This window comes from Aristolochia californica, unplaced genomic scaffold (genome assembly GCF_029961685.1).
Source record: "Aristolochia californica isolate CCGP_79_NKW_82.1479 unplaced genomic scaffold, dmAriCali1.0.hap1 SCAF_9, whole genome shotgun sequence".
Classification (NCBI taxonomy): domain Eukaryota; kingdom Viridiplantae; phylum Streptophyta; class Magnoliopsida; order Piperales; family Aristolochiaceae; genus Aristolochia; species Aristolochia californica.
This window is the reverse complement of record NW_027182290.1, coordinates 33,231,819-33,257,575: the sequence shown is the minus strand read 5'-3', so window position 1 is coordinate 33,257,575 and position 25,757 is coordinate 33,231,819. Positions and strand designations below refer to the sequence as shown.

Below are 25,757 nucleotides of genomic sequence, written 5' to 3'. Positions count from 1 at the left end.
CTACGTAAGTCATAAATTAGAAAAATACAAATCGAACAACCGTGAACCAAAAAGGTTAGCGACACTTGAATCACGACTTACTGTTCTAGTAATTGACCCCGGACGGTCGCCAGCTGGTCCCATGGTCCCTCGAGCGCTTCACACTAGCGACGGTAAGAGAAGCATCTGGAACGGATAACTGATAAGAAGAAGCACGACGGAGGATGGCGACGTCGCTGACGTTGCTGTGGCATGGGGAGTAAATAGAGGGAATCGACGTGGCCGCGTCTTATTAGTGGTAGTCGGATCCGAGGCAGAGAGAACGGGTCCAAGAAGATTACAACAGGATCTGCTTTTTCTGACGCCTCTTCCGTTCACTCGTCTCGACTCTCTAGCAGCTTCCCACCAGCGACCGGAACCACGTCTTATCATGAGAAAACGTAGGGCTTGGATTGGATGCCTTTCTTCAAAGAAATTTGGAAAGCGAACGTGCTACAATCGAACAACTGGAGCGAAGAAAGGTCGTGGATTCATGGAATCTGCGAAAGAGTTCGCTACTTTTTTTCTTCTTCGTTTGTTTTTCCCTAGTGAAAAGCTTAAAAGCGAAGAAGATCTTTATTTGAGCCGGTATAATCTTTTAAAACGTACATGATTCCCGTAGTTTCTGAGCTCGGAGATTGACGGTTTCTGGTTCGGAAGAATATGATCGGATCAAAGTCGAAAATTGGAAAGGATAGATCGAATTGAGGTTGACTGAGGAGAAAGCAAACCTGTCTACAGCCTCTGAACCTGCATCCGGTACGAACCAGAAGACAAAGCTGTGGTCCGACACCGACAACAAAACAATGTGATTTGGTGAGGCTCCATCAAAACCTCAACCAACTAAAAAACTATAAATGCCAACAGCCAACTATCCCACTCATCTCCATATTTAAGAAATAAAATAGCGGGGTTCAAAGATGATGGCAGTTATAAAAATAAAGGCTAGAGACTCGGAGTTGTTGGAAAAAATAAAATAAAGCCTAAGATGTTGTCGTGCTTCGTGAAAATGGAAGCGTGATTGTGATTTAATATATAACAAGGCATCTTGTGCTTTGGAAACATTCAATTCTTCCACTTTTGCAAGTGGATACAGGGGCGATTGGTTGATTTTTGGTTTCTTTTGCTGGTTAATAGTGCCTAGCTTGCTCACATAAAAGAAGAGATGAAATAGGGTTGATGCGATCAAAAGTTCACCACTCAGTTCATGCACTAGAATTTTGTCTGTGGAAGCTTGCATTTCACGTACGGGAATATAAAATTTGAAATCCTATACCAAGATGTAAATTTCTGAGAGTGATAAAGAATGAAAAAGGAAACCAGTAAAGAAGAGGGCCAAGGATTTGCCATGGTGCCTTTGAAACACAAGCTGTGAATGATCCACTGAAAAGGAATGCAGTCACCTCCGCATGAATGGATAGACTTCTGTCCAAAGGCATCGTGTTTTCTTCAGTTTCACAAATCTTCTCTCTTCTCTCCTCTCTTCAGCATGAACGAGCATATCCTATGCGTATAATTTCAGAGATTCTGATGAGAACCAATCACAAACTGAACTACACCTTTACAATTGAGTAAGTGTAGTATTTATATAATTTCATATAAAGAAGATAAATTTTACATGATAAAATAAATACAACATGAGATAAATCCAAATAAATCTTATTCGACAACTGAGGGAATTATACTTATTCCTTATCATGAGATGCCTGGATCTCATCCTGATTTTATACGGTTTCCATATAATATGGTGATGTCATGGTGTTCTTGCTTGTGAGAAAGTTTCTACCATCCGAAATTGTTTCGTAATAGAGAGCTCACGTTATGACAGAGAGAATTGATGCTGCTGTTGCGTACACCATTATCGATTTCGCAAACGTCCTTACAATTAAATAAGAAACAATACCAATAGATACGGATATTGTACAACATGTCGCTTTGTCAATCATATTAATGAGCAAGAGATATATGATAGAACAGGTTAAAAGGAGAATAACAAAGTTATCTGACATCAGAAAATTCTTGCTGCAGCTGGGAGAAAGCAGATAACATCAAGGATCGCTTATTTGCTATTTGTACAAGAATCTCCAGTGCTGCAGAAAACAAATATCCGCATTCATCAAATATGCTGTTTTGGTATTCAAATCTTTATAGTGTGTTGACTGCAAGAACCAATTTGAGCTACCTCTAATGCAATCTAACCTGTCTCAAATGAAAGTTGGGCTCCTCGAAGCTTTGGAGAAACCAATGTACCAAACATCGATAATGATTTGGATCTTTCCTTTTGAACCTAAAGAGCCAAGAAAAATGTCAAATGCATTCTACAAGATGCAGGTTGTAGAGAGAGAGAGAGAGGGAGTTGAAATGATGATTCAACAAAAATGGGGAGGCTTTCCAATGTATAAACACAAGGCTGCCAGTCTCATGTTGAATATTCACTTGTTAAGTAGCCAAAGGGTTGAGATTTATTGAAACAGAAAAGCAAACACCTATGAAAAAATTGCTGTTTCAAAAAAGTAAAAATAATATATATATTTTGAAATAGGTCTTTTTGATCGATCCTGTTGCAGAGTGTTAGTTTTAGAGGCAATATCTGTTTTGTTTCAGTTGTTTGTTAACCATGACAGTTTCTGGGTAACTAGTAGTCACTATGTCAGTATAGCTACGTCCTCTATTTCTTGTTGGTTCTCCAACCAACATTAACAAAACTCTTCTAACAGTAGACTGCATGCCATACTCGCCAAAACATCTCAAATGGCTCTCCTGTAATGGAAAATTTTTAAAGGATTTTAAAGAAATATCATTAGAAACAGACAAACTGGAGTCTTCCAAATCTCCTAAAATGATGCTAAAAATGTCACTGTTGACGAACTTCCATATGAAGATAACAGAATGTCACTAAAAGATGTTTTCTTCCTCATGCTCTCAGCAGACTTATAAGTAGTTTCTACACAGTAGGATTATAACCTTCAGAACCTTCCCTTAATAACAGTAAATTGTACGAAATTAAATAAACAAGAAGCACAGTCTTGTCACATACTTGCTTATCAGTAACAACAGCAGGTGCAGTCATGAAAGATTTGTCCTCGGCTTCTGCACCAACAAGAAATGAGGAAAAACTGAGACAAATTGAAATTTCAAAGTCACCAGAGACAAGGAGGGAATCAAATACAGAAAATAAAGTCCATAAGATGAAAAATCAATCATACCAAAAGACTGAGATGGACCTCGTCGCCTTAGCTGTAAAGTGCCAGGATGCAAGTCTTCATCCATTCTTCCCTTCTCAGAATAAAAATGACTATCCTTTTGTGGTACCCATTTGGACAGAGCAAAATGAGGTGCTTGTGTCACAGGATCTATTGAATATGTTTTTTAATTAGCCAATTCAGAAGATAGGCTAAATCCAATCAGAGAAAACAATGACAGCATTCACAATAACTATAGTAACAAAAAACCCAGTTTCTTAGGAGGCCAGACCACTGACTCAGAAATACTAACACATAGTAAATAGAATAAAAGAAGTTGGTCATTGCAAAATCTCAGCCATGCAATTATGCAACACCTCTACCACTAATGGATCATAATGAGAAGAAAAATCACATTGACAAAATAACAAAAGAATAGTGACAGGAAAAAGATGAAGCTTGATAGTCTGCATAACACCTGAGAGAAATTCATTCATGACTTGGCTCACTTCTACAGTGGTGGCAGCAGGATGTGCTTTGAAGTCAAACAATACACTGGTGATGCGTGAGGAACCCATGGAGTGCCGAGCACTGGCTAGATCCAGCCAGCCCTGAAAAGTCAAAGCTTTACCATGCTAAGTGAGACTAAAGAACAGGTAAACGTCATCATCATCATAGTGTTGTTCTAAATATAGTACGATATACAAATCCTCTTCCTCCATTCTGATTGATCGAAAGAAAAGAAACATAAAATGTTTCAGACTTTGCATATAAACATTGAAAAGAAGCAAGAAAGTCTGTTATTCATGGGACTATAACCAAGAAACACTCAAAGAAGAAGCCTACCCTCATTTACTGGACTCAACAAAACAATATCGAGTTTAGTACAGTAAGACCAAAACAATGCAAAGATAAAAGCCCAAATTTCCACAAATCATAACTTAACAGACCCACATCTTCTGAGGATAGAAGCGTTTTGTATTTCTTATAAAAGCTTCAACCCAAACAACTTCCTCAATGTAGCTGGATAAGTCTTTTGGATAGGGAAAAGAGATGCAGATAAGCTCTTGCATAGGTTTCTTCTTCTATCTCGTGTTTGGGGAAGGGCAGAATTCTGTTTTTTTTTTAAATGATACTAATTTTTATTAAGACAAAAGCTTAAAAGAACAATTTACAAAGGAGGGAAGTCTTCCCAAACAATTAGAGATTGCTGGGAAGTTCCGAATTTTGCCAAGGAAGGGCAGAATTGTTATTGCCAACCAACTTTTCAGGAGGGCAAATCACATTGAAAACCAAATCACAAGCTTTCTGATCAGAAGTGCCATTTCACCTTTCAGATCTAGAGTCCCTTCCTGTGTAAATTTGGTTTCAATTATGCCCCACTTTCATTTCTCTGCTTCTAGAGCAGTTGACGGTGATCCCATTGGAAAAATAGGGTAGAAAAATTTGCAACCTTGCCCGTGCAGCAGTCTCTTGGAGTCTATAAAAATAAAGGAAAACGACAACCTCATTGCATAAAAAAACCTCTTTATTGGTGGGCTTACTCAAAACACGCTTCATATTGTAAGTTGCCAAAACTCAGCCATCAACCCAAGACTGTGCTATTAGAGACATCTGGAGATTTCTAACTAGTTGAGGGCCCTCCTCCAAGGTCTCAGAGCTTATGTTAATCACATCACTTTTTTTTTTTTTTTTTTTGAGAAAAGGAACACCTCTTTGTTAAGGGGATTCAGCTGTCCGAGAAGAACTTCCTCCACAGGCCACCCCAAGACCTGTTTTTTTTTTTTTTCTTTAGCATGATGAGAAGGAAAATCCATTTAAAGGAGGAAAATACATCAAGGATCCCTAGGGACTCAGAATACAAAGAACTGATGAACAATTCAAAATCCTAAAACAAAATATTGAAGAAGGAAACAAATATATCAAGAATGAACTCTGCATAGCAAGGTGTTCAGCCACTCCTAACAAAGAAAACAAGGTAATTTGTACATCAAGGGGTGGAGAACAATCCCCATGCACATTTCTTATGGTTCTTTGATGGTATTTAGGACATTTTAGATCCTTGATTCTATCATGGGTTGCACCGTATAAATTACCTTGGTAACTCTCTGGCAAGAGCAGAGCTTCTCATCAACACCTTGTAGTGAAATGCCTCACCACTCAAATAAAATTTTAGCTTCTACGTTGTATTCCCCTTAGTTGCATTTTTTGACACTCTTTCCTGGTTTAGGATCCCCTCTTCCATCTCTTAATAAAGTCTCCTTCTCATTTTTCAAGTGTTACTCTTGCCCCCACCAACTGCTTCACCCATCTCACACAGCATGGAGACTCAGAAGGCCACCTAAGATCAGCTTCTTCAATTGGCGTGCAGCTAGAAACAAGATCCTCACCATTGACCATCTTGAGAAGACGGGTATGCGGCAAGCAAACCACACGTGTAAGCTTTGGGTGTTTGAGGTTTAGGTCTCCATCATTAAAAGGATTGGTATGTAAAAACATGCTTCCCATCATCCTTTAGTGACTTAGACCAAACATTTGCTGGCTCAATCAGATAAAACCATGTGGCATTTGTCCTAAGCTGTAACCCCTCGGTACCATTAGAAGGAGAAGCACCAAAGAATTTTCAAGCAAGAGGTCATATCTAAGGAGAGATCACTGAGATGGCTTTGCACCAAATTTTATCTTGGACAAGCCTCCTCGGTGAAGTTAATGAGTCTCTCATTGCTGTAATTCGGAGAAACTGGAGGTATATCTGGCAAAATCCATGCTGTCTTGCCCTATTCAGTTTCCTCTAGGGCGCTTTCTCTCTTTGGCACCATCGAACCCTAAACACTTAAACTCTGTAACTGTAATAATTCTTCAAAGAACATAGAGCTGTACTAACGTACAGGTTGAATTATAACAATAAGATCGATCCTTTTAGAATTTATAGGAATCAATAAAAGGCATACCTGGCGGAGACTGGATGACAAAGAGTCAAAGAGTATGAGATAGTCGTCCATGGAATCGAGGAACTGCATAACCATTTGCTCTCCCTCTTCTTTCCCCACATTCCCAGAGATGAGTGTGTTGTTTTCCATAGGATCCAAAATAACTAAATGCCCTTTGTTTCGAGGTAATATAGAGATAGGCAGTATAACCACTGGTTGAAAGCTGGACACATTCTACTGCAGCAGAATATAAAAAACGCAGCAATCTTCCACCGTATGCAAACACAATTACGAGGATTGGTTTCCACTCCCTAAAACCAGGTTGAACCAGACTTAACCTTGTTCGCGTTTCATAAGACGGCTTGGAATATTTTTTCGATAAAAAACAAAAACCCGGACCAGAAAACCGACCGCCCGACGCCGGTTATTTGGTAAATTCAAACATCGACAATTTCACACGTGAAAAATTATAATATTTTCACGAAATAAAGAGCCTAAGTCGGATGCGACTGATGCACAAGTCGCAGTACAAATGTTATAAGCTAGACAATTATTTGTTGTTAATTTAATTAGTAAACACTGCTCTGTCACGTGTTATGTTTAGAATCAAATATGTTTTAGATCAAACTCAATTGTAGGGGAATGCCTCATCTACCTAAATTTTAATATTGAATGAGAAGTTTGAGATAGAGGACGATGTTATGGGACATCCTGGTTATGGGCCTAGGTTAAGTACCTATGTCTTACAGTCCCAATAGGTCGGTCTTTTGGGTAGTATTGGTTAGGTGCTTGACTCAGAACTCCGAAGTTAAGCGAGCATGGGCGAGAGTAATTCTAGGATCGGTGACCTCATGGGAAATACTCTTGCCTAGGAATAATTTTTAGAGTCAAATAAATAAATGAACCATTAGACTCTAAGTATTTGAGGAGGTCAAACTAATCTTCATTCAAAATTTACCCCGTTTAGTATGAGAGGGACCTCCCATAAACGAGTTGTTGCCTAAGAGAATTGGTGGATTTGCTCAAAAAGTTTGCTCTGATTTTTTTTTTAAAAGTATAAAATTTTATAAAAGGAATTTATAGGCAAATCATTTTAACTAATATCTAACTATTATTTTATTTATCAACTTAAATAATCTAATTATTCAAATTTGTATACGTCAATTCATTTAATTTATGGCAAATACCACATAGCAGCAGCAGATTACTTCAGATTACTTCATACATGTTAAAATATTGACTATTTCGCTAAAAAAATAAAGAATCTACATTTCATATATTTTTATTTGAGAATTATAATTTATTTATAATTTAGCAATAAAGTAAGTTTTTATTTGAGAACATGTTTTTTTTTTTCATCACTTACAAAGTGCCATTTTCTGCTCCCTTTCCTGTTTGTTCTGTTTCCGGTTTCTGCTTAGGATTCAAATAATCATGGCTTAGAAGCAACAAGCGGAGTTTTTTTTTTTAAAAAAAAGTGATTTAAATCTAAAAATTTGAACGACCTAAAATTCCAATATAAATAGACCGGAGTACATCAAGTCCAAAACCCTGAATTTTTCTAATAAAACTTTACAAATGTTCAAAATCCAAGAATAAACTCTTCTGTACCTTTGCAAGCCAGATGAAGGGAGTCAGTGGAGTTCGGCAGGGGACTTCTTGCAAGAAAAAAAAGAGTTTTTCATTTTTCCCTTTAGTATTATTCTTTCCCAATTCCTATTTTTCTTTGTATTTTTCACTCTTTTACCATATTTTTCCATTAAAATATATATATTTTCATAAATATATTTGAGTCTATTTTTGAGCACAAAACGAATTATTCATGCAAAGTTTTCTACAAAAGAGAAATCCATATCTAAAACAGCAAAAATCTAACAGTAAAAAGCTTCGATCAACAACAGTGAACTTCAATTTGTGGGACGTTTTGTACCGAAAAGAATGAGAATTTATCTAAGAAATTATGTCAAAAGAAAGCTCTGAGTCTATTTTTTAACCCTGCAAACTCTTCTCAATGCAATTTTTCTAGAGAAAGATATTAGTATTGGAAAAATAGAAGGTAAGGTTGGAGATATGTTACTTGTGGAAATTCGATTATTTAGCATCCATTCCTCTTTTTTGTCTCCATGTTTTTTCGGAAATTTCTAATTTCAGTCTTTGTTTATGATTGGTAATTTTGAGTTTTAATTAGGAGTTTTTAAATTCAAAGAAAAGAAAAAAATTAGTCAACTTTCCTCTTACAGCCTCTTTCTAACTTCTTTTAATAGCATGAGTTTAATTTCCTTTTAGATGAAGTTTAAATTTTTTTAATTAAAATCCCTCATTCTATATTTCAAATATTATTGTCTTCAATCTCCCTAACTCCTTAATTTCTTTTCAAGTTGGTCAAGTTGTGTTGGAAAACATTTATCTTAGGTGAGAATTCTATTTTTAGAATGTTTCTATTATTATATAATATCTCAAACTTTTTTGAGTTTTTAAAGTTTTCTCATTCACATATGTTCATAGAGAAATTATTTTTTATCTCCCTTTTGAGTCAAACCAGGTATTTTTTTATCCAAGTATTGGCCGGTTTAGGAAGAGTAGCATTTTAGTTGACGGCCACAACTCACAGGTCAATCCGACCAAATGGCGGGTCGACAAGTTATGGATTGACGGGGCTAATCGTGAAATATCGATAACGGAAACTACATGTGAAATGGCCATTCCTGTATATGATATCAATGTACTTACGGATCTATACATCATATCTATTCACACAAACACAAAGCTAAATAGAACAACGGTTGTCAACAACTAAGTGAGCAGTAATTGGATTTCTACATCGCTGAAAAAAAAACACAGAAACTACTCCCACTTAGATTCAAATTCACGGGTGTGCCTAAAATCATGAGTTAGCACCAGATTCCCATCAAGTCTCTTCAAAACAAACCTCTCCACTGACACATACAAACCATAAGTACTCCATCCACCCTTTCCCTTAAACTCCACCACTCTCTTAATCCTCTCCTCTCTCTCTTCCCTTTCAACCCAACCTCCCCTCTTTGCTTCCCATCGCATTCTCTCTAGCACCGGTAAAGTCAGCCCCACACTCTCTACTCCAGAGTTTTGAGTTCTGAACTGTAAAACAGAGAGAACCGAAAATAATAACAGAGATTGAACGAATGGTTTTTCGATGAGTTTATTCTTCTCCGTTATGAGGCTATTTATAATACATTACAAGTCGATTTTAGGATCAATTTAGATCCTAAAATCAAGGAATAAAATCAAGAATACAATCACGGGATCGGAGGAAACAATCACGCTATACAGTTTCCTCCGATCACGCTATACAACTATACATTCCAATACTCCCCCTCAAGTTGGTGCATAGATATCAGTCAAGCCCAACTTGTCAATTATACCATGAAATGTTTTCCCTGATATTGCCTTCGTGAGCATATCAGCCATCTGACTCGCAGATTGAATAAAGGGGAATTGTATAATCTTTGCATCGAGGTTCTCTTTGATGAAATGACGATCAACTTCAACATGTTTAGTACGATCATGTTGAACTGGATTTTGTGCAATTGCGATAGCTGCCTTGTTATCACAGTGAAGATTCATAGGTTTGTCGTATTCAATCCCTAAGTCTCTCAGTATATTCCGTATCCATAACAACTCGCATACACCATGAGTCATACCTCGAAATTCAGCTTTAGCACTTGATCTTGATACTACCTTCTGTTTTTTACTTTTCCAAGTGACAAGACTCCCTTCCACAAAAGTAAAGTAACCCGACGTGGATCTTTTGGTTGTCTGATTACCTGCCCAATCAGAATCTGTATACCCTTCAATACTAAAGATACCATTTTTTGAGAATAACAAACCTTTTCCTGGAGCACTCTTTAAGTATCTCAAGATCCGATAGACTACCTCCATATGTTTTTCACTTGGTGCATGCATGAACTGGCTCACAACGCTTACTGCATATGCTACATCGGGCCTTGTGTGGGATAAGTAGATTAATCTTCCAACTAATCGCTGATAACGCCCTTTGTCTGCTGGAATTTGATCCGGAAGAATTCCGAGTTTATGATGCATTTCCATAGGCGTCTCTATTGGTTTACAGTCAAGCATTCCGATTTCGGCTAGAAGATCCAACACATATTTTCGCTGTGAAAGGAAGACTCCATGTTTCGATCTTGCAACTTCAATCCCCAAAAAATATTTAAGTTGTCTGAGATCCTTCATTTCGAATTTAGTAGCTAAATACTCCTGTAAAGCTTGCATTTCACCTGGGTCATCTCCTGTCACGACCATATCATCAACATATACAATTAATGTCGTACTTTTCCTTCTTTGTGTTTTATAAACAAAGTATGATTTGAGTTACTTTGTTTATAACCAAACTCCTTCATTGTAGCCGAGAATCTCCCAAACCATGCTTTAGGTGACTGTTTCAGCCCATACAATGACTTCTTCAATTTACAAACTTTACCTTGAGACAAAGAACCACTTTTTACACCTGCTGGTAGTTCCATGTAGACTTCTTTTTCTAAGTCTCCATTGAGGAAGGCATTTTTAACGTCAAATTGTTGCAGAGGCGAGTCTCGATTTGCTGCTATAGATATAAGAATACGAATTGTATTGATCTTAGCTACTGGTGCAAAAGTATCCTGATAGTCTATCCCATACCTTTGCATATATCCTTTTGCAACTAGCCGAGCTCTATATCTGTCAATACTTCCATCCGGTTTGAGTTTCAATATGAATACCTATCAACATCCAATTGTTTTTACTCCTTTAGGTTGGGGAACAAGTTCCCAAGTGGCATTTTTTTGTAGAGCCTCCATCTCTTCGTTCATCGGTTTTTCCATTTTGGATCAACTAATGCATCCTGCACATTACTAGGAATAGAAACCCTGGATAATTGATCAACAATAAATGCATATGATTTAGTCAACCTATGGGAGGACACATAGTTATTGATTGAGTATTTGGTCTTGTCTTCAAGATCAGGTTCATACTGTTTTTTTGGAACTCCCCTATTCAATCTTTGTGGATATCTAGAGGTTATGTTTTCTGTAGGAAGACATGTTTCATTAGACGCATCAAACATAGGATTCGTATTTACCTGAGGAGGAACATTCCGGGTTGATTCTTTAGTTGTTGGTGCAGACGGGGGCAACTCTGGGGGTTCTTCAGGTGAAATTACTGAATCACAGTCCTGTTGCACATCATGACACTTAAAAAATTCATTCACCGCTTCTAACTCAATAAATTCGTCACCTCTTTCAGCATTTCCGTTAGTTTCATGTGGAACATTCTCTTCATTTGAGCTCTCCCCCTGAAGAGATGTCCAAGAAACTCTCCCTGAATAATAAGGGACTAATTCATAGGAGACATCTAAAGTCACATGGAGCTTGTTGGTGTGTGGATCATAACACCGATATCCTTTTTGAAAATCAGAGTAGCCAACAAATACACATCGCTTGACTAATTTATTTCGCAAGATGTTTGGGATATGAACATAAGCGGTACACCCAAAAATTCGGGGTTCAAGATTCGAAAGATGGGGAATTGAAATCAGGGATTGCAGCTTGTATAGAGGAGTTTGAAAATCGAGTACTCTAGAAGGTGTTCGATTGATGAGGTAGGCAGCAGATGTGATAGTTTCGCCCCAATAAAATCGAGGCATGTTCATGCCAAAGAGAGAGGCACGCACTACTTCCAAAAGTTGTCTATTCTTTCTTTCTGCCAATCCATTTTGTTGGGGAGTATAGGTGCAAGAAGTCTGGTGACGAATTCCATGAGTGGTCAGAAAAGTTTCAAGAGAAGCATTAACAAACTCAGTACCATTGTCAGATTGCAAAACACGAATCTGCTTTTGGTATTGAGTATGTATCATTGTATGAAATTTCTGAAATGCTAGACACACATCACTTTTTTGGATAAGCAGAGATATCCAAGTGTCATTCTAGTGCATTCATCAATAAATGTCACAAAGTAACGAGCTCTAGAAATAGAGAGAATTTTGGCTGGACCTCAAACATCAGAATAAATAACCGCAAAAGGTTCGAAACTTTTATTCAAACTTGGGAAATAAGCAATACGGTGGCTTTTAGCCAATTCACATGTGTCACAATGAAAATGCACATCAGTCAAACCTGAAAAAAGTTGAGGTAGCAATTTCTTAAGATAACCAAAGAAAAGGTGGCTTAATCGTCGGTGCCATAACCATACAGTTGTTTGAGCATTATCTTCACTGCTAGCTTGATTTGTCTGACTGATTTTCGATCCCCCGTTCTCTGTCAACTCCAAATAGTAGAGTTTGCCCCGTCTAACACCGTAACCAAGAATCTTCCGGGTTAGAATGTCCTGAAAGACACAAAATGAGGGCCAAAAAGTTACAGTACAAGCAAGAGTGGAAGTAATTTGGCTAACAGACAAAAGGTTATATTCAAGAGAGGGAACCACAAGGACAGTATCTAATGTCAGATTATTGGATAATATAACAGATCCTTCCCCAGTAATAGGAGAGGTACTACCATTGGCTGTTGAAATAACAGATTGTGGAGAAGGTAGGATGGATTGTAACTGACTGGGATCCCTTGTCATGTGATCGGATGCACCTGTATCAATAATCCAAGGTCTATTCTTAGAATGTACAGAAAATACTAATACATTATCGAGAATACCTGGATGGGCAACATTTGCAGTAGGTAGCTCCTGATTATCTTCCACGGATGTCACCATAGCTTTCCCAGGAATCTTGTTACGGGAATTTTTTGAGAAATCCTACCGCTCCAGATAGCCAATAATCTCATAACGGCACTCGTCGGCGACATGATTCCGACTACAGGACCGTCGTAAGAGAACTTTGTTCTCTTTCGGCAATTCGGTTTCCCTTGGCGACAGTGGTGATCGGCGGTAATAACGGGAAGGTGGAACTGTCGTCGGCGGTTGTCTTCGGTCTTCAGTGATCGTCGTCGGGTGTCGGCGACGTTCTTTTAGTGTCGGGACAACCGGAATACGGAGTTGCAGAAAAAACAGAGTTCTACAACTCTGGCGGATTTTTTTTTTTCTTCCTTTGGCTTCCTCCTTCGGCGATTACGGGAGCACTTAGCTCCGACTTTCTACGACGGAAAAGAGAGGATAATCCTCCTGCTTTGATACCATGTAAAACAGAGAGAACCGAAAATAATAACAGAGATTGAACGAATGGTTTTTCGATGAGTTTATTCTTCTCCGTTAGGAGGCTATTTATAATACATTACAAGTCGATTTTAGGATCAATTTAGATCCTAAAATCAAAGAATAAAATCAAGAATACAATCACGGGATCGGTGGAAACAATCACGCTATACAGTTTCCTCCGATCACGCTATACAGCTATACATTTCAACATGAACCACACCCATCCATCACCCACGCTAATGTCTTGTGCCATGACTTCCTCCTCGCCGCAAAGTCGAACTACCTCCCTTTGCAAACTTGTATTTACTGTCACAGCGTTTCCTTCATCATTGTCGTTGTTCTTGCATCCAAAAACCTGTTCCCAATACTGCTCCAGATTTATCTTCTAAGATCGGAGCTGTTTCATCTTCCTTTATGAACATGAACGGGCAGTACCATCTGCCCTTAGTCACGGACTTGGAACATTTACTGGAGATGGGAAAATCAAAATTTGGGTGCCCATTCGGGAGAGCAACATCTACGCCATTAACTGGTTCTAGTGGAATTTGCAGTGAGGATGAAGTGTATGCTCTCCATCCTCTTCTCCTCAGAAAACGTGGAGGAAATCCGTCTGCAGCAATGGAACTGCCAATAAATCGAGCACTACGACAGCGTTCGATCTGCACCTGTTGATAGATATTGGTAAGGTCGAGGAACTGTGCTTTTGTGTCCTTGATGTAATTGCAGAAACAACATGTGCCCATGTCCTCCTCCCAAGAATATGTACACGCTTTCCGGCAACAGGGATTAATACCCAAATCAGTTTGTCCATCTAGGATACCTCAGAAAATCAAATTAAATGGATGACTTGGTGCATAAGAAAGGGCAAGCTCAAGAATCAAGATAAACTGAAGTGGTAGGCATCCAGTGTCAAAGGAAACATCTCACTTATTAAGAGGAAAGAAAAACAAGATCAAAACTGGCAAATCTAGCTTACCCTTTGTACTTCCCTTGTGCCCTTATGACATAGTATTGATTGGCTGATAAGGGCTGACCGATCACTGGAACAAAGAGGACCTTATCACGGTGAGTCGTCGAACTCTCTCCATGATGCTCAGTGTATGTAACAGTGAGAATTTTGTTTGAAGGGAACGGGAATTCTCTTATTCGATTATCTTTGCAGAGTCCCCAACAATCTCTCGCCTCGACCTCCCATTCTTCGTCCGCTATCACAAGATAACCCAAGTTAGGACCCGTCCGGGGAAGACGCAGAGAGTGCTTCAGGAGACTTCATAAACATTGACAGAGGCCTTGTTACATACATGTTGCCTGCAATGGATGATCTTGGAACTTCCTTTACCTGTCTCAAACAGATTTGTTCAGCAACAAAGTTGAATAAATATATAGTTTTTGGAATAGAAATTTACCATTAGATTAACAAATATATCTTCGTCCAAAGTCGGCAAGACACTCTTTCTAGGAAATTTTTGTTGCAACTGTCTTAAAAGTTCAAAGCATATTAAATTATTTCATACTCTTCAGACTTGCTAATCCATGTTCCGACGTCAAAACATGAGCTCATTGTTTACGAAATTAGACTTGAAACATGTGAGATCCTACTAACGCCCATGAATCATAGAAGTAGCTCGGTTTGAGCCTCTTCTCTCCTTCGGGGCCTTTTTGGAGCCCTAAGATCTCTACTAGAATCAGGTCCCTCTGAATTACTAACTTACTGAAGGTGACAGCTTCAAATCAACATCTTATCAGAGACACGGTACCGTGATTGATGGTTATCCCTGGGAAGAAACCATAAAAAGTATTCAGAACTGCCAAATCGGATAGAGTAGAAAGAACTCTGAAGCTTTATCGGTTGAAATTTCTTCCACCCATCCGATCAAGACACGGTATCGTGATTGAAGATTTAAACCACATTACACAGAAACCATGAAAAGTAATCTGCCAAATCGGATAAAGCAGAAAGAACTCTGAAGCTTCATCTCTTGAAATTTCTTTCAACCATCCGGTCATTTTGCTTAGGAATTTTTACCAAAATACCTGTTTGAAAAAACTTATTTACGAAAACAACAACTACCTCAATTTATTTGCAAAACTACCGAACTTTAACCGGTCCACTACACATGTGGATAATCAAAGGCGACACGTAAGCTTTGACTGCTTACGCGTCACTACGTCATCAATGCGACACTGTAAATTATCATATCGTCTGCCACGTTAGTATAGTTGACACGTATTCTGCCACATCATTATATGATAAAATTTTGAATATATTTAAAAAAAATCAAATACACTTTTTATTACCTTATATCTAAAATAATAAATTATTAAAAAATAATAAACGATTAAAAATTAACTCTTACTTATTTAACACCATTTAATATCAATTAAAATATTATTAATTAAAAAAATCGTTACACTTTTTATTTCTTCATATTTTAAAAAATAAAATAAAATAAGTAAATTAATTAGAATTAAAATATATATAAATTAAAAAAATACAAAAAAACTATTTTAGAGTTTAAAAATACAATTTATTTGTATACTTTTTATCACCTTATTTACAAAATAATAATATTTACAAAATAATAAAATTTAGAAATTTAAAATATTTATAAATAGAAATAATCTAACTCTTACCCATTTACTACGGATTTAAAATATTTATAAATAGAAAAAAATTTACTTTTAAGTCATACCCATATATTATCCATTTAAAATATTTATAAATAGAAAAAAATTTACTCTTAAGTCTTACCCATATATTATCCATTTAAAATTTTATAAATTAAAAAAATATACAAAAAATTTGTTTTAGTGTTTAAAAATATAATTTATTTGTATACTTTTATCACCTTATTTAAAAAATAATAAATTATTAAAAAATATATTATTTAATTAAAAATCTTACAAAACTTTACAATAATTTTAATTTGGCAGAAATTTCATTAACATAAAATCAGAAATTAAACAGTAAATCACAAAAAAATAATATAGTAATTAAACACCTAAATTCAAATCAATATTATAATTAAATACAATAATTAGATTCAATTAACAACCCTAAAAAATCACCCTCCTAAATTGGCTTTTGAAATTCAAATTTGGGTTTGGAGGGTGAGTAGGGCTTCGGTTTTGAGAGAAGGGGCGGCGAGAGGATGAACAGAGGGGAACGGAGAAGAAGAACGAGAGATGAGGCTGAGACGAAGAGAGAGCGGTTGAGAGGGGGGCGTCGAGAGCGAGATCGAGCGGCAGCAGCAGGGGAGCGTTCGTGGCCGAACGGCGGCAGCAGGAGCGAGGGCGAGAGGAGAGGAGAGGAGAAAGATTGAGAAGAAACATTAGAACGAAAAAAATATAACGAAGGGCTTACGTGGAGTGAGTTGACGTGACGAGATATGACGGGGCAATGAAGGAAATTAATAATGACGTGTCAGATGACATGTGTGTAAAAATAATAACGTGGCAGCCCATGTGTTCAACTACCTTACTACACTGATGAGGTGTCGATACGTAAGTGGTCAAAGCTTATGTGTCGCCTTTGACTGTCCACATGTGCAGTGGACCGGTCAAAGTTCAGTAGTTTTGCAAATAAGTTAAAATCATCGTTGTTTTTATAAATAAGTTTTTTCAAATTGGTATTTTGGTAAAATTCCCTTTTGCTTATTGCTGCCTCGTCTGCAGAGTAGCTTTATTTACATATATTTATTATGGAGAGCCTCGCTAATAGCTTCTTATCATACTTAGAAGCGAGATATTTAGAAATTTTACTAAATTACCTATTTTTAAAGAAATATTAGCAAAAATACCCAGCTTTAACCTGTAAAAGATACACATCACACTTAAGTGGTGCCATATCATCATGGCACATCAACACTTAACGTTAGCACATTTTTTTTCCCATTTTTTATTCATTATTTATTTAAGTTTTTTTGTAAATATTAATTTTTGGTTTTAAAAATCTTACACATTTCATTACATTCGATTTAATATAATAAACATATTTTAATGTAATTAATACCTTACATTATCTATTTAAGATATTATTTTGTTTTATTTTATATATTAAAAATATTTTTTTAAAAAATATTTGTTGGACATATTTTATTACCTTCTTTTTAATAATAATAAAATATTAAATACATAAATTAAATTATTTAAAAATCATATTCTAATCTATTTAAAGCATTTCATTACAGATTTTAGATATTTTAAAATTTTAAAAATGTTTGAAAAAAATATTTTAGTTTTTAAAAATCTTATTTGTTGGTACGTGTTTTATTACCTTCTATTTATTTTAAGAAAATATAAATTTTGTATATGAATAATTAAAAATCATATTCTAATCTTTTAAACACCTTTCATTATCAATATAAGATATTTTCAAATTTTTAAATATTTTAAAAATATATTTTAGTTTTCAAATATCTTATTTGTCGCTACTCGTTTTATTACCTTCTATTTATAATAATAAAGAATAATTTATAATATTAATTAATTAAAAATATTACTTTTATATTTTATTATTGTGAATAAAAGATATTAAAATGTGTATCAACAAATAAGATTTTTAAATATAAAAAAATTATAATTTATTTTCTAAATTAGAAAATATCTGAAATAGATAATGAAAGGTGTAAATTATATTAGAAAAATATTTAATAAATAATTAATATAAAATTTTGATATTTTATTGCAATAAATAGAAGGTAATGAAATGTGTACCAATCAATAACATTTTTTTAAAAACTACAATAATTTTTTTAAATTATTTTTAAATTTACAAAATATCTTAAATCAGCTTCAAAGTCGTAAGAGGAAGAAAACTTGGTTTGTTTCAATCTGACATGCAGCAGCTACGCTATAAAATGCAGCAGAAAGATATGAAAGAAACTAAGAGAGAAAGCAAACCACCAGAGAGAGATGGAAGTTCTAGTGCACAACTTCACAGTCATCTCTCAGAAACAGATCCATGCCAAGGTTACGAAGATAGCGCTCACTGTCTTTGACAGATTGGCGTCTGACATGCACATAGGGGTTGTCTATTCCTTCAATCCTCCCATGGCAACCAACGCTGCACTGATAGACGGACTCACAAGGACTCTGGTGCACTTCCCTACTCTGGCTGGCCACCTAGGTGAGGATGAGGACGGTCGACCGAGTGTTATACTGGGTGACCATACTGAAGGAGGCGTTCTGGTGGTGGAAGCTATGGCAGCATCCAATCTAGAGGATCATCTCCCCTTAACACCCTCCAGGAATCTGAAGAACTTGTACCCTCCCCTTGAAGATGCAGTTCACTTGCTTCAAGTTCAAATCAACCGCTTTGCATGCGGTGGCCTGATATTGGGAATAACAGCCCACCACCGCATCGCCGATGGCCAATCCATGAGCTATTTCTTCACTACGTGGGGAAAGTCTGTGCGAGGACTACAGTTGGATCAACTTCCCGTTTATGATCACGACTGGCTCTTGCACCGCGAACCCCCGATCTGCAAGTTTCGTCACTGGATCGACGAATTTGTCCCCCTTGCAGAACTACCAACTGTGCTACCCAAAGCTCCACCCGAACCCAGAAACCTGGATAATGTGCTAGTTCACTATTCGGTCAAGTTCATCAGCGAGCTCAAAGGTCATGCACCAGTGAACGCAAAATTTTCCAGGTTTGAGGTGTTAATGGGACACCTATGGAAGAAGATTACAGTGGCACGGGGTTTGTACCCGGGACACCTATGGAAGAAGATTACAGTGGCACGGGGTTTGTACCCTGAAGACGTTACCCAAGTGAGGATAGCCATAAACGGCAGGCCAAGGTTGTCTTCTCCGATTGTTCCGACTAAATACTTCGGTAACCTGGTTCTAAACGCCTTCCCAAGGGCAAAGGTCAGATGTTTGGAGGAATTCACTGTCAACGACTCAGCCCAGTTGGTGAAGGACTCGGTTAGGCAGATCGGAGAGGCGTATTTCCAATCCTTCATTGATTTTGGAGCTATCAACCAAGGGAAAGAGTTGGTGCCTGTGTCAGACCGGGAAGGGGGCGTTTTGAGTCCTAATCTGGAGGTGCATAGCTGGCTAGGGTTTGATTTTCATAAGATGGATTTTGGTGGTGGAGGGTTGTGTGCATTTCTTCCCAGCTGGGTGCCTGTGGAAGGCGTGGTGATACTCATGCCTTCGCTTCATGAAGACGATAAAGGAGGGATTGATGTTGTAGTGACTCTGCTAGAAGAACATGCTAAGGTTTTTCGACTCATCTCCCACTCACTGGGTTAGTGGTGTCTCGTTTCAATCCGAGATTAGATGAAGATAGATGAATAAGATCACCAGAATAAGTGCAGTAGGGTGGCTCTTTATATTATAATGATTGGAGTTAGTAATTCCATAATGACTTAATTGGGAAGATTATTTAGTCGTATTAAATGTGTTTTAGGAGAAATTGGGAAAGATCCATGATGTTGATGACAACTAACACTTTATTTGCTGCCATTTTATGTGATTTTTAACCCATCGTATATGCATATACACGAAATATATAAGAATTTATATTTTTTCATTTGCGACTCAATCTTTTTAAGTGTTTGGCAACACAAATTCTCCAAGAGAAAATAAAATGTGAGAAAAATTTATTTTCTCTCTTAATTAATGAATTTGGAGAGAAAAGAAAATAAAGATAAATAAGAGAGAAAATCTTATCATAATATAAAAAATTTCAAATTCAAACTATTTTAATATAAAAAAGACAAAAGTATTGTCTTAAGTTTATATTCATAGAAATATTAAATCATATTATGCTTCTTTATAATAAATTTATAAATAAAATTCTTTTGATAATATCGATTTTAATTGGTAAATAGAAGTCAATCAATAGTATTTAATATTTATACGTATTTTAATTGGGAAGATTATTTAGTCGTATTAAATGTGTTTTCTTATGCACGTCATTGTCACGAGTCCGTAGTTTAGATGGAACATATTTCTGTTCCTACGTAAGCCATAAATTAGAAAAATACATATCTTACCACCGTGAACCATAAAGGTTAGCGACGCTTGAATCACAATTTATTTCTCTAGTAATTGACCTCGGACGGTCGCCAGCTGGTCCTATGGTTCCCTCGAGCGAAATGGCGAACGCTCTGGAGCGCTTCACACTAGCGACGGTCAGAGAAGCATCTGGAAGGGATAACTGATAAGCAGTACGATGGATGGCGACGTCGCTGACGTTACCGTGGCATCGGGAGTAAATAGAGGGAATCGACGTGGCCGCCTCTTATTAGTGATAGTCGGATCCGGAGGCAGAGAGAACGGGTCCAAGAAGACGATTACAAGGATCTGCTTTTTTTGACTCCTCTTCCAATCTCTCATGTCGACTCCCACCAGCGACCGGGACCACGTCTTATCATGAGAAAACGTAGGTCTTGGATTGGATGCCTTTCTTCAAAGAAATTTGGACGCTGCAATCGAACAACCGGAGCGAAGAAAGATTGTGGATTCATGGAATCTGCGAAAGAGTTCGCCACTTTTTTTCTTCCTTTTTTTGTTTTTCCCTAGTGAACCTTAAAGCGAAGAAGATCTTTATTTGAGCCGATATGACCTTTTGAAATGTACATGATTCCCGTAGTTTCTGAGCTCGGAGATTGACGGTTTCTGGTTCTGCAGAATATGATCGGATCAAAGTCGAAAATTGGAGATGATAGATTGGATTGAAGTTGACTGAGGAGAAAGCAAACCTCAAACCTGTCTACAGCCTCTGAACCTGCATCCGGTACGAACCACAAGATAGAAAGCTGTAGTCCGACTCCGACAACAAAACAAACTCTTGATATAGTGATTTGGTGAGGCTTCATCAAGACCTCAACCAACTAAAAAACTGTAAATGCCAACAACCAACTATCCCACTCATCTCCTTACTAAAGAAATAAAATAGCGGGGTTCAAAGATGATGGTAGTTATAAAAATAAAGGCTAGAGACTTGGAGTTGTTGAAAAAATAAAATAAAGCCTAAGATGTTGTCATGCTTCGTGAAAATGGAAGCGTGATTGGGATTTAACATATAACAAGGCATCTTGTGCTTCGGAAACATTCAAACTTTTGCAAGTGGATAAAGGGGCGATTGGTTGATTTTTGGTTTCTTTTGCTAGTTAATAGATCCAGCCAGCCCTGAAAAATCAAAGTTTTACCATGCTAAGTGAGACTAAAGAACAGGTAATCGTCATCATCAGCATAGTGTTGTTCTAAATATAGTAGGATATACAAATCCTCTTCCTCCATTCTGACTGATTGAAAGAAAAGAAACGTAAAATGTTTCAGACTTTGCATATAAACATGGAAAAGAAGCAAGAAAGTCTGTTATTCACGGGACTATAACCAAGAAACACTCAAAGAAGAAGCCTACCCTCATTTACTGGACTCAACAAAACAATATCGAGTTTAGTACAGTAAGACCAAAACAATGCAAAGATATAAGCCAAAAGTTCCGCAAATCATAACTTAACAGACCCATATCTTCTGAGGATAGAAGCGCTTTGTATTTCTTATAAAAGCTCCAACCCAAACAACTTCCTCAATGTAGCTGGATAAATCTTTTGGAGAGCGAAAAGAGATGCAGATAAGCTCTTGCATAGGTTTCTTCTTCTATCTCGTGTTTTGGGAAGGGCAGAATTCTTATTGCCAACCAACTTTTCAGGAGGGCAAACCACATTGAAAACCAAATCACAAGCTTTCTTATGAGAAGTGCCATTTCACCTTCAAATCACTTCCTGTGTAAATTTGGTTTCAATTATGCCCCCCTTTCATTTCTCCGCTTCTAGAGCAGTTGATGGTGATCCCATTGGAAAAATAGGGTAGAAAAATTTGCAACCTTGCCCGTGCAGCAGTCTCTTGGAGTCTATAAAAATAAAGGAAAAGGACAACCTCATTGCATAAAAAAACCTCTTTATTGGTGGGCTTACTCAAAACACGCTTCATATTGTAAGTTGCCAAAACTCAGCCATCAACCCAAGACTGTGCTATTAGAGACATCTGGAGATTTCTAACTAGTTGAGGGCCCTCCTCCAAGGTCTCAGAGCTTAGGTTAATCACATCACTTTTTTTTTTTTTAAGAAAAGGAACACTTCTTTGTTAAGGGGGTTCAGCTGTCCGAGAAGAACTTCCTCCACAGGCCACCCTAAGACCTGTTTTTTTTTTCTTTAGCATGATGAGAAGGAAAATCCATTTCAAGGAGGAAAATACATCAAGGTTCCCTAGGGACTCAGAATACAAAGAACTGATGAACAATTCAAAATCCTAAAACAAAATATCGAAGAAGGAAACAAATATATCAAGAATGAGCTCTGCATAGCAAGGTGTTCAGCCACTCCTAACAAAGAAAACAAGGTAATTTGTACATCAAGGGGTGGAGAACAATCCCCATGCTCATTTCTTATGGTTCTTTGATGGTATTTAGGACATTTTAGATCCTTAATTCTATCACGGGTTGCACCGTATAAATTACCATGGTAACTCTCTGGCAAGAGCAGAGCTTCTCATCAACACCTTGTACTGAAATGCCTCACCACTCAAATAAAATTTTAGCTTTTACGTTGTATTCTCCTTAGTTGTATTTTTTGACATTCTCTTTCCTGGTTTAGGATCCCCTCCTCCATCTCTTAATAAAATCTCCTTCTCATATTTCAAGTGTTACTCTTGCCCCCACCAACTGCTTCACCCATCTCACACAGCATGGAGACTCAGAAGGCCACCTAAGATCAGCTTCTTCAATTGGCGTGCAGCTAGAAACAAGATCCTCACCATTGACCATCTTGAGAAGACGGGTATGCGGCACACAAACCACACGTGTAAGCTTTGGGTGTTTGAGGTTTAGGTCTCCATCATTAAATGGATTGGTATGTAAAAACATGCTTCCCATCATCCTTTAGTGACTTAGACCAAACATTTGCTGGCTCAATCAGATAAAACCATGTGGCATTTGTCCTAAGCTGTAATCCCTCGGTACCATTAGAAGGAGAAGCACCAAAGAATTTTCAAACAAGAGGTCATATCTAAGGAGAGATCACTGAGATGGCTTTGCACCAAATTTTATCTTGGACAAGCCTCCTCGGTGAAGTTAATGAGTCTCTCATTGCTGTAATTCGGAGAAACTGGAGGTATATCTGGCAAAATTCATGCTGTCTTGCCCTATTTAGTTTCCTCTTGGGCGCTTTCTCTCTTTGGCACCATCGAACCCTAAACACTTAAACTCTGTAACTGTAATAATTCTTCAAAGAAAATAGGGCTGTACTAACGTACTGGTTGAATTATAACAATAAGATCGATCCTTTTAGAATTTATAGGAATCAATAAAAAGCATACCTGGCGGAGACTGGATGACAAAGAGTCAAAGAGTATGAGATAGTCGTCCATGGAATCGAGGAACCGCATAACCATTTGCTCTCCCTCTTTTTTCCCCAGATTCTCAGAGATTAGTATGTTGTTTTCCATAGGATCCAAAATAACTAAATGCCCTTTGTTTTGAGGTAATATAGAGATAGGCAGTATAACCACTGGTTGAAAGCTGGACACATTCTACTGCAGCAGAATATAAAAAGCGCAGCAATCTTCCACCGTATGCAAACACAATTACGAGGATCGGTTTGCACTCCCTTTCCTAGCTTATCAAGGTCGAGGGAGGAAACTCCCCAAAACCGTGTTTGAACCAGACTTGACTTCGCGTTTCATAAGACGGCTTGGGATATTTTTTCGATAAAAAACAAAAACCCGGACCAGAAAACCGACCGCCCGACACCGGTTATTTGGTAAATTCAGACATCGGCAATTTCACACTTGAAAAAGTATCATATTTTCACGTTAGAAATAAAGAGCCAAGTGGGATGCCACTAGGGGTGGCTTCGAACTGAGCCGGCTCAAGATCACTTCCGTGCCGGCTCGGTATCTCTCGAGTTCGATATCGGGAATCGGCTCGTTTAAATTAACGAGCCGAGCTTGATTGAATCCAGGTTCGGCTCGACGACTCGCGAGCCAGCTCATTAACGTGCTGAGTCGGGAGGGGGAGCGGGAGCGAGAGTGAGAGTGGGGGGGGGTGGGACTTCTTCCTCCCCTTGTCACCGTCAAGCCCCTCCCGTTTGCTGTTGTCACCGCCTATGTTGCCGTCGACAATTGCTCGACGATTGTTTGATTTCTTCCTCCCCTCGCCTTCGCTTCTATTTTCGTCACCGCCGCCTCCGTGTTGTGGACTCAATAGCACACCGAGTCACACAAAGAAGGAGGCAACAACAACTCACTCAATATGATTTATTTCTTATATTACTTTTAGTAGGATTTATTTCTTATATTACTTTGAGTTGGATTTATTTCTTATATTTTTAAAATAGGAGTTATTTCTAATTACTTTTATGTGTAGGGGCATTATGAAAATTATTGTAACCCTAACCTAAAACTCCATGACGTGATCTATTTAAAGGGAAAGAATGAATGAATGAGGCAAACTTTGAGATTTTAGAATAACTTAGTGTAAACAGGCTGAGATCACCTCTTGATCTCGAGTTTAGGGTTTACTCCAAAAATCCAACGTATCCTTCATCCTCCATTGATATCCATCTTCATCCACCTTCATCCTCCATCATCCATAGTTGGAAGAAGAGCTTCCTGCCCCTTTTCCGAGCCCAAATAGAGGGTCTTCCCTCCTTCTCAGTGTCAACAGCCAGCAAGGGTTCTAACCCTCTTGACGAGCAGAAAAATGAAGGTTTTTCTGGTTCTTCCACGTGAAGGTCTGATGTATCTCTTCCTAGCTTAGAGGCATCACGAAAACCTAGCATCAACGTCCACCAAGGTGAGCCAAGGGCTACACATAAGCTAAGACTTCAATCCTAGCACGAGCAGCAACCAAACCAGGGTTAAAACCCTGGTTTCCGTGAGCAACAAAAGGTATCTCTTCCAGTCCTTTCTCCACGTGAATTAATTCAATTATAGCTATAACTTTAGCACTAGAGTGGATACATAAAAAGGGGAACTGATCACATGTGGAAGATCAATCAAAGAAGGGAGCTTTAACCCTCCTTATCGAGTCCAGCAACTCAGTACAAGTGTTGGATTCACAAATCCCATGCCGTGTTACTCGATCCATGACCCGGGACCATAATAACTTGGTATCAGAGCTAGCGCTACGTCGCGAGTTCGAATCCCAAAAGGGGCAACTGCGGAAGGGGCGACCAGAGGGTGACCTGAGTATGTTCCCGCAACCATGAGTAGTCGCAAGTGGGCCGTCGTGGACGTCGGCTCTCGCGAGCGCGGGTGTGATGTTATGGTCCCGGGTTATGTACCTATGTCTTCCGCTCCTAACAGGTCGGTCTTTTGGGTAGTATTGGCTAGGTGCATAACACTCCGTCTCCATCCCCGACGATACCGGCACCCATAACCCCCTTCCTCTGCGTCGTCTCGACGAAATAATTCCCCCCCGGTGCGAAGATGA

The 25,757-nt window shown here is 37.9% G+C and overlaps 3 protein-coding genes across 5 annotated transcripts; 1 reads left to right on the top strand and 2 right to left on the bottom strand.

Moving 5' to 3' along the window:
* Positions 1–1,837: 1,837 nt before the first annotated feature.
* Positions 1,838–23,949, bottom strand: LOC137941321 (uncharacterized). 3 transcript variants are annotated; one of them, XM_068786675.1, is made up of 6 exons: positions 23,642–23,949; positions 3,679–3,811; positions 3,225–3,371; positions 3,056–3,108; positions 2,218–2,305; positions 1,838–2,108 (listed from the first exon to the last, which is right to left on the bottom strand). In XM_068786675.1, the coding sequence occupies exons 1-6, from the start codon at positions 23,768–23,770 to the stop codon at positions 2,017–2,019; spliced, it is 642 nt and encodes a 213-aa protein (XP_068642776.1). In that variant the 5' UTR covers positions 23,771–23,949; the 3' UTR covers positions 1,838–2,016. The 3 variants fall into 3 exon arrangements, with proteins under 3 accessions (XP_068642776.1, XP_068642775.1, XP_068642777.1); XM_068786674.1 differs by lacking the exon at positions 23,642–23,949 and adding an exon at positions 6,152–6,423; XM_068786676.1 differs by lacking the exon at positions 23,642–23,949 and adding an exon at positions 6,152–6,423 and having other exon boundaries at positions 2,021–2,108; positions 2,201–2,305.
* Positions 8,975–15,313, bottom strand: LOC137940072 (uncharacterized). Its single transcript, XM_068784990.1, has 7 exons — positions 15,221–15,313; positions 14,713–14,781; positions 14,283–14,563; positions 14,195–14,232; positions 13,662–14,117; positions 13,500–13,612; positions 8,975–9,247 (listed from the first exon to the last, which is right to left on the bottom strand). Exons 1-7 carry the CDS (start codon positions 15,311–15,313, stop codon positions 8,975–8,977), a joined length of 1,323 nt encoding a protein of 440 aa, XP_068641091.1.
* On the top strand, positions 18,221–19,567 carry LOC137940070 (tryptamine hydroxycinnamoyltransferase 1-like). The gene has a single exon (XM_068784989.1). The coding sequence runs from the start codon at positions 18,221–18,223 to the stop codon at positions 19,565–19,567; it is 1,347 nt and encodes a 448-aa protein (XP_068641090.1).
* Positions 23,950–25,757: the final 1,808 nt, after the last annotated feature.